At 29.0% G+C, this 12,442-nt stretch overlaps 5 protein-coding genes across 8 annotated transcripts; 3 read left to right on the top strand and 2 right to left on the bottom strand.

Annotated features, from left to right (window-relative positions):
• Positions 1 to 853: 853 nt before the first annotated feature.
• Positions 854 to 4,239, bottom strand: Sbat (LSMD1 domain-containing protein Sbat). 3 transcript variants are annotated; one of them, XM_083079471.1, is made up of 3 exons: positions 3,744 to 4,239; positions 3,029 to 3,293; positions 854 to 1,150 (listed from the first exon to the last, which is right to left on the bottom strand). In XM_083079471.1, exons 1-2 carry the CDS (start codon positions 3,807 to 3,809, stop codon positions 3,048 to 3,050), a joined length of 312 nt encoding a protein of 103 aa, XP_082935597.1. In that variant the 5' UTR covers positions 3,810 to 4,239; the 3' UTR covers positions 854 to 1,150; positions 3,029 to 3,047. The 3 variants fall into 3 exon arrangements, with proteins under 3 accessions (XP_082935597.1, XP_082935598.1, XP_082935596.1); XM_083079472.1 differs by lacking the exon at positions 854 to 1,150 and adding an exon at positions 2,006 to 2,410; XM_083079470.1 differs by lacking the exon at positions 854 to 1,150 and having other exon boundaries at positions 2,508 to 3,293; positions 3,744 to 4,237.
• On the top strand, positions 919 to 2,775 carry LOC145960208 (uncharacterized). 2 transcript variants are annotated; one of them, XM_083079468.1, is made up of 5 exons: positions 919 to 1,313; positions 1,401 to 1,606; positions 1,717 to 1,840; positions 2,197 to 2,398; positions 2,618 to 2,775. In XM_083079468.1, the coding sequence occupies exons 1-5, from the start codon at positions 1,260 to 1,262 to the stop codon at positions 2,671 to 2,673; spliced, it is 642 nt and encodes a 213-aa protein (XP_082935594.1). In that variant the 5' UTR covers positions 919 to 1,259; the 3' UTR covers positions 2,674 to 2,775. The 2 variants fall into 2 exon arrangements, with proteins under 2 accessions (XP_082935594.1, XP_082935595.1); XM_083079469.1 differs by lacking the exon at positions 2,618 to 2,775 and having other exon boundaries at positions 923 to 1,313; positions 2,197 to 2,507.
• Nd-24 (NADH dehydrogenase ubiquinone) lies at positions 4,025 to 5,625 on the top strand. Its single transcript, XM_083079467.1, has 4 exons — positions 4,025 to 4,230; positions 4,662 to 4,724; positions 4,802 to 5,260; positions 5,344 to 5,625. Exons 1-4 carry the CDS (start codon positions 4,195 to 4,197, stop codon positions 5,515 to 5,517), a joined length of 732 nt encoding a protein of 243 aa, XP_082935593.1. The 5' UTR covers positions 4,025 to 4,194; the 3' UTR covers positions 5,518 to 5,625.
• L(2)09851 (WD repeat-containing protein 1 l(2)09851) lies at positions 4,802 to 10,818 on the bottom strand. Its single transcript, XM_083079466.1, has 4 exons — positions 10,659 to 10,818; positions 9,946 to 10,466; positions 9,470 to 9,871; positions 4,802 to 9,373 (listed from the first exon to the last, which is right to left on the bottom strand). The coding sequence occupies exons 2-4, from the start codon at positions 10,446 to 10,448 to the stop codon at positions 8,884 to 8,886; spliced, it is 1,395 nt and encodes a 464-aa protein (XP_082935592.1). The 5' UTR covers positions 10,449 to 10,466; positions 10,659 to 10,818; the 3' UTR covers positions 4,802 to 8,883.
• Pms2 (mismatch repair endonuclease PMS2) lies at positions 5,681 to 8,713 on the top strand. The gene is made up of 5 exons (XM_083079465.1): positions 5,681 to 6,231; positions 6,308 to 6,467; positions 6,638 to 7,833; positions 7,932 to 8,181; positions 8,296 to 8,713. Exons 1-5 carry the CDS (start codon positions 6,142 to 6,144, stop codon positions 8,619 to 8,621), a joined length of 2,022 nt encoding a protein of 673 aa, XP_082935591.1. The 5' UTR covers positions 5,681 to 6,141; the 3' UTR covers positions 8,622 to 8,713.
• Positions 10,819 to 12,442: the final 1,624 nt, after the last annotated feature.

The following is a 12,442-nucleotide window of genomic DNA, read 5'->3' as shown; positions in this document are numbered from 1 at the left end:
ACTACATATTTGTTTGTAAAAGAAGCGGATAAAAAAACTTGCATATATTTCCTAATAATTTTTTCTTGTAGTATATATAATTTTATATATGTTTTCATACAAGTAATTTTCAGAGAAACTTATCTCTCTTACTCTTTATATGTATTCCATATTAAATTGTATTATTTTTTCATAAGTGAAAATTCACGCGCATAAGTCTCCTTTCTCTTTTTCGTTATTTATGGACATATTGTATAAGAAAATTATTTTAGACATTCTTATGTGTATATATATATATATATATATGAATGTTTAAAATATTTTTTATACATATATATTTAAAAAATTATATTTTTTTTATAAGTATATAAATGTACACATTACAATATATACAGACAAAAACTTATCTAGGAATCATAAAATTGTTTTTTCGGCTCTTTTTCTCAATATCTAGAAAAACTCTCTAATAATAAAAATTATGGATATCATTATTCTATTGCTAAATAGGCATTCTGATTCAGCAAATTCTTATCATTCCAATAAAGACAATTGTACTTTCTAATGTTATTGTAACTTTTATTAATTTGGATAAAAAAATAAAAAATATAACATTATTATATGTAATGTAAAAAATGCCCTGTCAAAACAAAATACACTGTTTTCTATATGTATATATGTATGTGTATACATATATACATATCCTCTTATTCTAAATATATATATGTATAGTATTATATATAGTTATCTTGTATGATATGTGATATATTTTTAGTAAAGATACAAATTTTGATTACAACTTTTTAAAGATTTTCTTTAACAAATATTTCATTTTTAATTTTATTTATAATCTAAAATTTTTAAAGTGAAATTTATTATTCACATTTTCTACATTTAAAATGTACGCTTAGTATTTAAAAGAAAAAGAAAAGATTAAGCGTTAACAATTAAATCTCTGTATTCTTTCAATTTTTCTGTTCTTAATCAGCTGTTTATCGTTGCGCTTCTCTGCCATTATTATCCATTACTTTTCTGATTTTGACAAGAGTGAGGTTATGGAATCTTCTGTCACTCACTTGCTTTTTTTTTACGCGCGCAATGCCATTTTCATTATACATGTATATATATATATATATGTGTGTTGAACCAGAAGGTTGAACTGTTGAAATGAAAACTAAAAGAGATAATCAAGGAAAAAAAGGTTGTCAGTTACTTGGTCCCAGTATTAAGGAGACAGTGGCTCCGACTATTCATGTAAAGTTAATTATATATTATTAACAAATATGTCAATGCGTCAAACTCTCGGAAAATTATTAAAAAATATTAGACCTGCTATGGTGAGAATATTTCTTATAATTTTAATTTCCTTAACGTTTATTTGGTTGCATTGAAAACATTAATAAATTTTTTGTTTTGATACACAGTATACATCAAGTATGTTATTTGCCTATTGTACTTCTGATAAACCTGATAAACCTACAAATAAGAAGTTACAATTTGAACCACTGGATATGAAAAAACTAACTTATGAGTATATGATAAAACAATCTATATTGGATACTGTCAATAGTACAACACAGACATTAACTGTTACATATATGGCAATAACAGAACTGAGTACTGAGTATAGGTAAATAAAAAAATAAAAGATCTATGAAAATGAGACATTTATGTGATATGACATTTATCATGACACTGTAGTAAAACATTATTGGACAAATTCGTTTTATTTTTTTATAGAACATTATTGAACAAGCTCATTACACTTCTTGAAGAAACTTTAATATACAATGTAAATGATAAGCATTGGGATTCGATTGTAGAATTACGAAATGAAATACAAAATAAGAAGGAGAAACTTATGGTAACATACTATTACTTAAAATAGTGATTTTTGCTTAACAAAAGTATTTTTAATATATTAAATATTTTCCATATAGCAAAAGCTTTCTGATGATTATATATTTTAAGAGTTTTCAATTAACTTAATCTTGACATATTTTATATAGTCAATAACTTCTAGAATATACATCAATATCGAAACAAGACTTCTAAAGCAATTATTATTTAAACAAAATTTATTCTTTTATTATATATATATTTTAATTTTGTATCAGCATATAAATGTGTGTAGGACACATACACAAAACAAACATATTAAAAATATATTGCTAAGCATTATAAATAATTATATATAATGTGAATATTCTTTTTAAATAGAAATTATCTGATTCTATGGAAGATGTGTACAAAATGGCAATAGCTGCCTCACAACTATGTTTTTTGTACGAGATGGAAAATTTGAACAACACACTTTTACAAAGAATAGATGATGCAATGCATAAAGTGAAAATAGAAGCTGACAGCAATAAACGGTTGGAAAGTGCATACTGCCATATACAGGAACAGTGTATCAAAAGCAGTAAGGAAACAACTGAAAAACAATAATGCATTTTTCTAGGGAATGGTTTTCAATTTCTGGAATATATTTTGTTTGACTTTATAAAAAATAAAAATTTGTGTCTAGCAAATTGTTTGTATTAATAATACATTTTTTCTCTCATATTTATTAATATGTATACTGTACATAGTTAATATTGATCATATTCGATTACCTCAATTCTTGTTATCTATTTTTTAGATAAAGATGCAGTTATTGAATTAAAGATATTTGGTATAAAGGTTACTTATCCTTAGGCATTCCCTGTTCAAGATTTGATACCTTCAAAAATAACTAAAATATGCCTTGCTATTTTATTTAATCCAATTATATATTGAAAAATTATAATAAAGAGAATTTTTTTGCATTAGAAATTTTTTTTGTATTTTTTAAATGAAATTAATCGAGTAATACAAATGTGTGTTATATTTGCTGGATTAGTAATTAACAGTAATTAATAAATAACAGCAGCATTTATATTTTTAAATTTCTGCTAGCTTATTTATTACAAAACTAAATTTTTAAAAAAGTAAACCTAACCGATATTCATATAACATCTGTGACAGTACATAATAAATAAGCATACATATAGCATTTCATATATTTACAGACTTGTAAGAATAATGCTGCTTTAAACATCTAGATGTATTGAAACAATGTGTCGACCAGGTACCATTACCAAGCCTAAAACTCTTGCTTCTGTATGTTCTGTAGATAGATATTCAGTGCACGAGCCAAGTATAACATTAGCATCGCGATCGGTACACAAGAACGCTCCTCTTAAGACTCTTCCATCAGTCATTTCAATTCGCAAATGTCGGTTTAGCCAACTTCTTAATTTCTGCTTTGCTGGTGACTCCTCAGGAACAATAGCTTGCTGCAATTACATAACATGATAATATTTTGTTTAAGAGTATAATAAAATTTAAATATTTCTAAGGAAATTTTATTCGATCAATTTTTTAAATAATCTTTTGATTATATTTGAGAACTTATGAAAAATTACTTCACAAATGTTTGTAGAAAAAATATTTATATTTAAAAAAGCACATATTTATGCATAAATATACTTATCTACTACTACAATAATTTAAATGTCGAGAAAATAAAGATAAAGTGACATATATGTATATATTTGTATATATAGACCAATATATAAATTTATAGCGAAAATTAATATAATATAACCTGTAAGCACAATAAAAATTGACGAAAATTGGAATTGCTCTCGTAAGAAACACTTGCCGTACAGAAGATTCTCAAACAAATAATAAAAAATATCGTAAAAAATTAAAAAGATGAATTAAAAATAAAAGGAAAAAATTACCTCTACATTTCCATGGATATGTTCATTATTCACGATATTACTCGAATTATGCATTGTCTCTTTCATACTTGCACTCACTGCACTCTTGTTTATTTTTATTTATAAATATGATAAATTTTTTTTCAAATATATATATATGTATATACATATAAATATATTAGAGAAACTGCATTCTTTTAACACATATATAAAATTAATTTATATTTTTCTCGCGATTATACATATATATGATTTAAATTTATTTTGATTTGTGTTCACTTGACCTATCCACATGAATTTCTACAGTAACATGGCGTCCATCTCGTAAGTCACGTAATTGGCTACCTTCTCTCTGCATTTGCTTTCTCATGAATGTAGCAGAAAATAACGAGTGACATTGACATTTAATACGATAAGTCGTATTGTGAACAAGAATTTTCTTGTATCACCTGTCATTGACAGCTGTATTGACATGTTGACATCTCTACGTCGAGCTTGCGGGCTCCTCGTAAGTGATTATTTGAGAAAACTTCATTATTTTTTTTATTCATCAATTTATTTTTGTTATAACCTCAAATATCTTACATAATGTTTGATTTTTATTAATTTGTGTAAATCAATTCTGTAAAATTAGACAATTCGCTTTTTGTCATAAAAACTTTAGAATTATATCTAATATTTTTATACATATATGAAAAGTAACAGTTTCTATATTTTATCTGATAAAGTATACATATGGTCGCTTATTTAAAATATTTTTTTAAATATTTTTATCCCTTTTTTATATTAATTTTGTTATGAGAATAAATAAAGGCCTAAAAATATTTGAAATCTGATAAAACTTTCTTAATTTCTTTTTCTTTATTTATTTGACAACTATTACTTGTTCCTTTGCTCAATTACATGATTCGTATTTAAGAATAATTTCATTTTTAACAGGCTCCAAGAAATATTAGGGGAGTGCAGACAACAGTGAATCGCACATCAGATCAGCTGTTTATTGTATGTAGTAATAATAAATAATACACATAATAATAAATTTCAATCAGAGAAAACATTACATTGTATTCTAATTTTAGCATAGAGATAGTGAACATGACAATCCTAATATACCATTCGAATTCGATGAGGCAAATAAGAAGCGGATCAAAGCTCTTCTCGCGATATATCCTGAGGGTCACAAACGTGGTGCCATGATTCCTCTATTGGACCTAGCGCAGCGGCAACATGGCTGGCTACCTATTTCCGCCATGCACAAAGTCGCAGAGATATTGGAAGTGCCGCGTATGAGAGTATATGAGGTAGCCACATTCTACACAATGTTTAATCGCAGGCCCATGGGCAAGTATCATGTACAGATCTGTACCTGTACACCATGTTGGTTGAGAGACTCTGATGCGATAGTCAAGGCCGTTACAGCGGCTACGAATTGTGAAATCGGCGGCACCTCCGCGGACAAACTGTTCACGATTTCGGAAGTGGAGTGTCTCGGTGCTTGCGCGAATGCTCCAATGTTTCAAGTAAACGATGATTATTATGTATGTATAATTATCTTCTTAGATATAAACACGATAAATTTAACAGTAATGAAAGACTGTATCCGTTTCCGTTTTTTTAATAGGAGGATTTGACTCCAGAGACTGCAACAGCTGTAATAAATGCTTTTAAAAAAGGCGAAAGACCTCCACCAGGACCACAGAATTCTCCGAGATTTGCGGCTGATCCTGCAGGTGGACTTACATCATTAACATCTCCACCACCAGGTCCTGGATTTGGAATTAGATCCGACTTGTAAAATATTTGTTTTTAGTAAAATTACAGTACATATATCTATATATCTATATATATTAACGAATGTTAAAAAAAGTTATATAGGTATCAATAAATATATAATAAATATGTATTATATATATTTTGATATAAATCATATCTATACATTTTTTTGTTATAAATGAAATTTTTTTATCTAAATTTTCCACAATTATTTTTCTCATATATAAATTAATATAGATAAATATTATATCTCTATTACTATTATAAAAAAATTATATCTCTATTATATCTCTATTACTATTATAAAAAAAATAGGTTTGGATCTTGAAGGCAAAAAGCGAATTTAAGCTGTATCTGTTGCGCGAGACTTTATGTATCATTTATTGTTATCGAGAATTTGGTTAAAAAAATTATAATATCAATTGAAATTCAAAGAAATTCAAAAAATTTCATTGATATAAAAATATATATATTATTGCATATAAATATATTTAGGTTTATAGGATTTTATTCAGTGTAATCGAGAGAGGTTATAAAGCTTGCCGATAATTACGTGCCAACAATGGCATGAGAATACTAAAAATACTAAAAATTGTTAGAATTATTAACGTTGATTTGAATGTGATGTAAAGTACAAAAGTACGAAATGATGGATGAACCTGTCGCAACAACGGAAAAGTCGAAAAAAATAGAAGCTATAAATAAAGAAACTATTCATCACATTTGCTCCGGTCAGGTAAGGTTAAGTTTGTAAACACAAGTTTGTAGCATAAAGATTGATTTGTTAATAAAAATCATAAATATCTCATTAGGTAGTGTTTGATCTCGCAATCGCTGTCAAAGAGTTAGTGGAGAATAGCTTGGACAGCAATGCCACGGTGATTGATGTTAAACTTATTGACTATGGTAAAACCTGCATTAGTGTTAGTGATAACGGTAGTGGTGTTTTAGAACAGGACTTTGAAGGTTTAGGTAAGTCTGTAAATTAAAATAATAATAATAAAAAATTACTTGGAATCTTTCATATTATCAAAAATTATAAAGTACTTTGTAGAACTTGTCTTTTACTTGATTGAACACATTAATCTTTATAGAGAAAAATAATAATAATTCTTCTCGTTACCTTCCTTTTCTTTTCTCAGGCTTGAAGCATCATACATCAAAGCTGCGGGAATTCACAGACTTAACTGAAGTAAATACATTTGGTTTTCGTGGCGAAGCATTGAGTTCATTATGTGCATTGTCCGAATTGAGTATTGTCACTAAGCATTCAACTAGCAAGCATGGCTTCAAATTAGAATTTGATCAAAATGGTGTGCTTACGAAAAAGGAACCATGTGCTAGAGAAAAGGGAACCACAGTGCATATAAAGAATATATTCAAAAATCTACCCGTGAGAGCAAAGGAGTTTCAGAAAAATCTGAAGAAGGAGTATACACGTGCAATTCAAGTTTTGTACAGTTATTGTTTAGTTTCCACCAACATTAAGATTGTGTGTTCCAATTTGATAACAAGCAAATCGCCTCACCTTATAGTAACTACAAGAAATACAGACAGTGTACTGGATAATATAAATTCAGTGTTTGGAAAAAAGTCTTTAGATGGAATAATTAAACTTGAATTACAATCTCCAGATGAAACAACATTGCAAGAATATAATTTGCCTAATGATGTTACAATAGATTTCGATTGGGAATGTTATGTGAGCACTTGTGATCACGCGATCGGACGTTCTTCGCCCGATCGACAATTTTTTTATGTGAACGGTCGGCCGTGCGATCTCACGAAAGTCAGCAAACTGGTGAACAATGTATATCATAAGTACAATAATAAGCAGTATCCATTTGTTTTTTTAAATATCAAATTAAATCGACAATGCGCCGACGTTAATGTTACTCCTGATAAAAGGACGATATTTTTCACGCAAGAACGTCTCATATTAGCAACATTAAAATTTAGTTTAACGACGAAATGGGATAAAATGCAAGGAAATTTTACAGCCAAGCCTTTAACAGAATTAAAGTTTGGTTTAAAGAGGACAATTTCATCTAATTATGCTCATCCGCCAGCAAAAAGATTGCAAATATCACCTTCAATATCTCACATAGCAAAAAATGATGATATTCAGACTAATATTAAATCAATGAAAAAACCTATAGATGTAGAAATGACAATAAGCTTTACAATAATTAAAGAAAAATTAAAAGAAAAAAAAATCATTGTTAGAGCACCTATCAATGTAGAAAAAAGAATAAAATATAGAATACAAATGGAGGCTAATCAAGATGAAGCTGAAAAAGAATTGCAAAGAGAACTGACAAAAGATTCATTTGGCAAAGTAATATATATATAAATTTACTATATAATATTAATATTTAGAAAAAAACATTAAACAGCATTATACATTTGTGTTTCAAATTAAAAAATTTTTTGTAGATGGAGATAATAGGTCAGTTTAATCTCGGTTTTATAATAACTCGTTTAGAGAACGATTTATTTATTATCGATCAACATGCTACTGACGAAAAATTTCGTTTCGAGAAACTCAGTAATGAAACAAAGCTAAAAACCCAAAAGCTTATCGTGCCAAAGCCACTGAATTTCTCTGCATTAAGTGAAACAATACTTATAGAGCATCAAAAAATGTTTGAGGATAATGGATTTACCTTCAATATCAACGAGCAAGGTACATATGTATTCAATTCTTGTATATGTGAATTTATAACTAATTTGATTTCTTCTATGAAAAAATTAATGAAATGTCATGTTGATAAAATGTTACTGTAATAACCGTGTTTAGCTGAACCTGGCAAGAAGATAGAATTAATAGGAATGCCTGTTAGTGGTCATTGGCAATTTGGTCAAGAGGATATAGAGGAATTAGTATTTCTCATCAGAGAAGCGGGTAACGAAATTAAGGAGAAGCATATATTTCGTCCTAGTCGTGTTAGACAAATGCTAGCGTCTAGAGCGTGTCGCAGTGCAGTAATGATTGGCACAGCTCTGAACACCAGTGAGATGCACAAGCTGATAATGCAAATGGCACAAATGCAGAATCCATGGAATTGCCCCCATGGTAGGCCTACCATAAGGCATCTATTGTCGTTATTATTAATAAATAAATGAATAATCTGTAATGTCTTCATAAATATATTTTACGAAAACAACATTTAAATATACAAACGAGTAATTCTGCATCTTTTATTCAAATCTGTATATAAAATTTTGATTATTACAATTAAAAAATTAGATAAAATATATCTATTTTAAGAACAAAATTAATTAAAAAGAAAAAAAAAGGAAATTTGTTATAGATATATTTTACATAATATATTGCCAGAATTTTTTATATAAATATTTATCTTTTATTCTAAAAAGATATTTATTATTATATGCTAATTGTACGGAATATATTAAAACCTGAATGCGCAGTTGATATCATAGTTCCTGGACATTGTGAATGCCAATGTAATTCTTTGACATCTGACTGACCTTGATGTATAAATAACAGTTGCGGCGGCAACTTGGCCAACTCACTGTTCTGTGATTCCTCTGTACGATCTACTTCCACTGACAAATCCCATTGAGCGATTACATCGTCGGCTCCGCCGGAAGCGAACACCGTGGTTTCTGTTGGATGCCACTCCACAGTGGTAACTGGAGCGGTATGTTGCTTGAAAGTAGCAACTGGACTTGCGCCATTAGCTCCAAATTGTCGTAAATCCCATACACAAAGCAACCCATCGTCTCCACCTGATATTATAAACTGACTCTCTTTCGGATTCCACGAAATAACATTGATATCTGCTGTATGAGTGTCGGACGCTGTTAACATGCATGCATTCTGTGGACTCGCTCGAGTGTCCCAAATTTTTATGCTGTTATGAGAAACAAAACAATCTTTATAGAATAATTTGCAAGATATATAAAATATATCTTTCAGAAATATATTTTTTATAAGAGGAATATCAAACCTTTTATCTACTGAACATGATGCTAGCACATTTTTTTCATTTGGCGACCATTGTAAATCTTCCACACTATGCGGGGCATGCGAATTGTATGGTCTTTGGTCTACATGCCAAGATGTACCGCTACTGTCAATTCGCCATATGTGAATGTTACCTTTGCAATCACCAGACGCTAAGGTGCCCGGTTCTGTGCAGCACCAATCGAGACCGAATCCTTCAGAGAGATGGCCTTTGAATGTATATAATGGCTTAATATCTCCACTTGTTTTGTCACACTTGTTGCGATATGCAGTTAGTAAGCTGGGATTTTCAACTGCATTTAACTGTTCTTGCAAGTTCCAAATATTTACACGCCCTAATTCGCTCCAACTAGCAGCTAGTATTGTTTCACCAAGTTTTGTACATCTATAAATATGTTACAAATTATGAAAATGTCTAAGTATATATTTTTGCTAAAAATTACTTTTTATCTGAAATACCTCACTCTGTTAACACATCCCTGGTGTTTTATAGGTGCAACATTCATAACTGGCTTATGTTCGTCATTCTCATCTTCCGAGTCACTTGATTCGCTTTCTGAATCTTCAGAGTGTTGTCTAGTGCCATGTAAATTGGACATTTTCATGACAAGGAGATTATTGATGTGTGTCTTGGCAGCTTGTGTCCCAGCAACTATGTACATGGTCAAAGGATAGGTCTCCCTGCAGTTACCTAAATCATCTGGTATTATGTCAAAGCTGAGACACGGTGCACCGGATTGCGCGTGATGCAATAATCTGTATGCTGATTTATCGACAGCAAGTTCCTCTCCTTCTTCCAAAGCCTGTCCTGGAAGGTACACCTTCGATTCAGTCTCCTTTTGATTTTCGTCCACGTCTTGCATGGATTCATCATCGCTGTTCTCGCTGCTTTCGTCTTCGTTTGCGACACCCTCCATTGGTTCCTCCATTTCCTCGAGCATATTTTCAGGATAAACAGGCATCTCGGATAGATACGTTAACTAAAAGATAAATTTTATGATTTTTAATTTTTTAATTCCTTAATAATACTTGTAATAATTCGTATATTCTGTTAAAAATATTAATGTGTTTACATAAAATATATATCCTAACCTAACAGAGGGTGTAAATTATAAAGTATAAATTATATAGCTATATTAACTAAATATATTTCCGAAATTAAATGTACTTACCAAAAAATATCACGATCAATCTCTTATCGATATTATTTCTTTTTTAGATAAAGAAATTAAATGAAAAATTGTATTATTTACCAATTAAAGAGGGATCACATCGATCACACGTGTGAGAATTTACTTATTCGCGCATGCTCGTTATTGCATTTTGTAGGGTGCGTTCAAAAATCCTACTTATAAGATACAGTTATTCTACTTCGTACAGAGAGAAGACTGAGAGATGTCATGGCCCGCTTTTAGGTGATCCTTGGAAGCGATACTCCCTCTGTGGACATTAAAAACGTGAACATGAACTACAAAGCCAATGTCCACGAATGTTCTCAGAGGATAACATATATGTCTCTCTGATAATATAAATAATATAAATAAAAATATAAATAATTTAATTAATAATAATTTATTATATAAAAATATTAGTATGTTCTCTCTTTCCGCGCTACTTTTTATTTATTTATTTATGTGTCTTCTTTTTCTTTTCAACATAATTTATTTATTGATTTATTTAGTTTGCTATAAGTCAGTCTTTAAAAATGCAAAACAAAATATTATAGAATTTGACTTCGGAAAAGCGCGGTAAAATAATCGAATAAATTCAAATAATTAGCTCCGTGATAAATTGTTTAATAAATAATCAATTTTAATCAATAAATTAAAATACTTCCATAATTTAATATTCCACGTTAATGTATATTTTATAATATATAAAATATTTCGGCAACGAATTATCGATAACACGGCGTTCGACTTTGGCAATATAAAATATAAACAGTAGCGCGCTATACATTACCGCTTTGTCATCATTCGCACGGTGACTCTTGAATAATAAAGTAGTGAGAAACGCTTCGAATATTGTAATTTTCTTACTAAACACGATTACGATTAGTATCGAAACATAATTTGCTTTAAATATTAATAAAAATTAATTAATTAAAAAATAATTAACAATATGAAACTGTATCGCAACCATAAATCTTTATCGAATCGTAATGCTTCATTACCACGATTAAAAATTGAAACAGGGGATATATTATAAAAGGGGATAAGAGAATTAATTATGTAATGATCTTTCGATCATTGCTGTTAATTACAATATTTCTTTAACAATATTAAAATTAAATATATTTCGAACAATGCTTTAAATTTTCTCAATCCTTGTTAATTAAACAATATACAATTTAATCGAGAATCGAAAATATATATATAGGAATCCAAAATATTAAATAATCGTTGCGATTTTTACGGACAATAATTATTATTTTAATATTTAGAGTCACAATTATATTTCATCCGTGTTACTTTATCGTTCTACTTGACAATGTAAATATAATTTGGATTGTGAGAGAACACGAAGTAAAACAATCGAATTATAGATGCAAATAATTAGCATAACGAAAGGCTCCGTGATAAATTGTTTAATAAATAATCAATTTTAATCAATAAATTGTTTTATAGTATATAAAATATTTCGACAACGAATTATCAATAACATTATGTTCGACTTTGATGACGTAAACAATAGCGTGCTATTGTTTGTACGTTACGGTTTTGCTTTCATTTGTTCGATGACATTCGAGTAGTAAAGTAACGATGGGAAATGCTTCGTATGTTAATTAATTGTTTAATAAATAATTGTTTAATAAATAATTAATTAATCTATAAATTGAAAAACTTCTACAATTTAATATTTTCATGTATAACAGTATATGTTATAGTACGTAAAATATTTTGACAACGAATTATCGATAACACGGTGTTCGACTTTGGCAATATAAACATTAGCG

Source organism: Camponotus vicinus, unplaced genomic scaffold (genome assembly GCF_025532165.1).
Source record: "Camponotus vicinus isolate PSW18456_S1 unplaced genomic scaffold, iyCamVici1.0 SCAF_10, whole genome shotgun sequence".
NCBI classification, from domain to species: domain Eukaryota; kingdom Metazoa; phylum Arthropoda; class Insecta; order Hymenoptera; family Formicidae; genus Camponotus; species Camponotus vicinus.
The sequence above is the reverse complement of the archived record's forward strand: the minus strand, read 5'-3'. Positions and strand labels throughout refer to the sequence as shown.

Excerpts from the sequence above, each read along its gene's own strand:
- LOC145960208 (XM_083079468.1), top strand. The coding sequence starts at position 1,260 with ATGTCAATGCGTCAAACTCTCGGAAAATTATTAAAAAATATTAGACCT. Across the intron at positions 1,314-1,400 it reads AAAATATTAGACCTGCTATG|TATACATCAAGTATGTTATT; the intron begins GTGAGAATATTT and ends TTTGATACACAG. Across the intron at positions 2,399-2,617 it reads GGAACAGTGTATCAAAAGCA|ATAAAGATGCAGTTATTGAA; the intron begins GTAAGGAAACAA and ends TCTATTTTTTAG.
- Sbat (XM_083079471.1), bottom strand. The coding sequence starts at position 3,809 with ATGAAAGAGACAATGCATAATTCGAGTAATATCGTGAATAATGAACAT. Across the intron at positions 3,294-3,743 it reads ATATCCATGGAAATGTAGAG|CAAGCTATTGTTCCTGAGGA; the intron begins GTAATTTTTTCC and ends ATGTAATTGCAG.
- Nd-24 (XM_083079467.1), top strand. The coding sequence starts at position 4,195 with ATGTTGACATCTCTACGTCGAGCTTGCGGGCTCCTC. Across the intron at positions 4,725-4,801 it reads CATCAGATCAGCTGTTTATT|CATAGAGATAGTGAACATGA; the intron begins GTATGTAGTAAT and ends TTCTAATTTTAG. Across the intron at positions 5,261-5,343 it reads AAGTAAACGATGATTATTAT|GAGGATTTGACTCCAGAGAC; the intron begins GTATGTATAATT and ends TTTTTTTAATAG.
- Pms2 (XM_083079465.1), top strand. The coding sequence starts at position 6,142 with ATGATGGATGAACCTGTCGCAACAACGGAAAAGTCGAAAAAAATAGAA. Across the intron at positions 7,834-7,931 it reads CAAAAGATTCATTTGGCAAA|ATGGAGATAATAGGTCAGTT; the intron begins GTAATATATATA and ends AATTTTTTGTAG. Across the intron at positions 8,182-8,295 it reads CTTCAATATCAACGAGCAAG|CTGAACCTGGCAAGAAGATA; the intron begins GTACATATGTAT and ends AACCGTGTTTAG.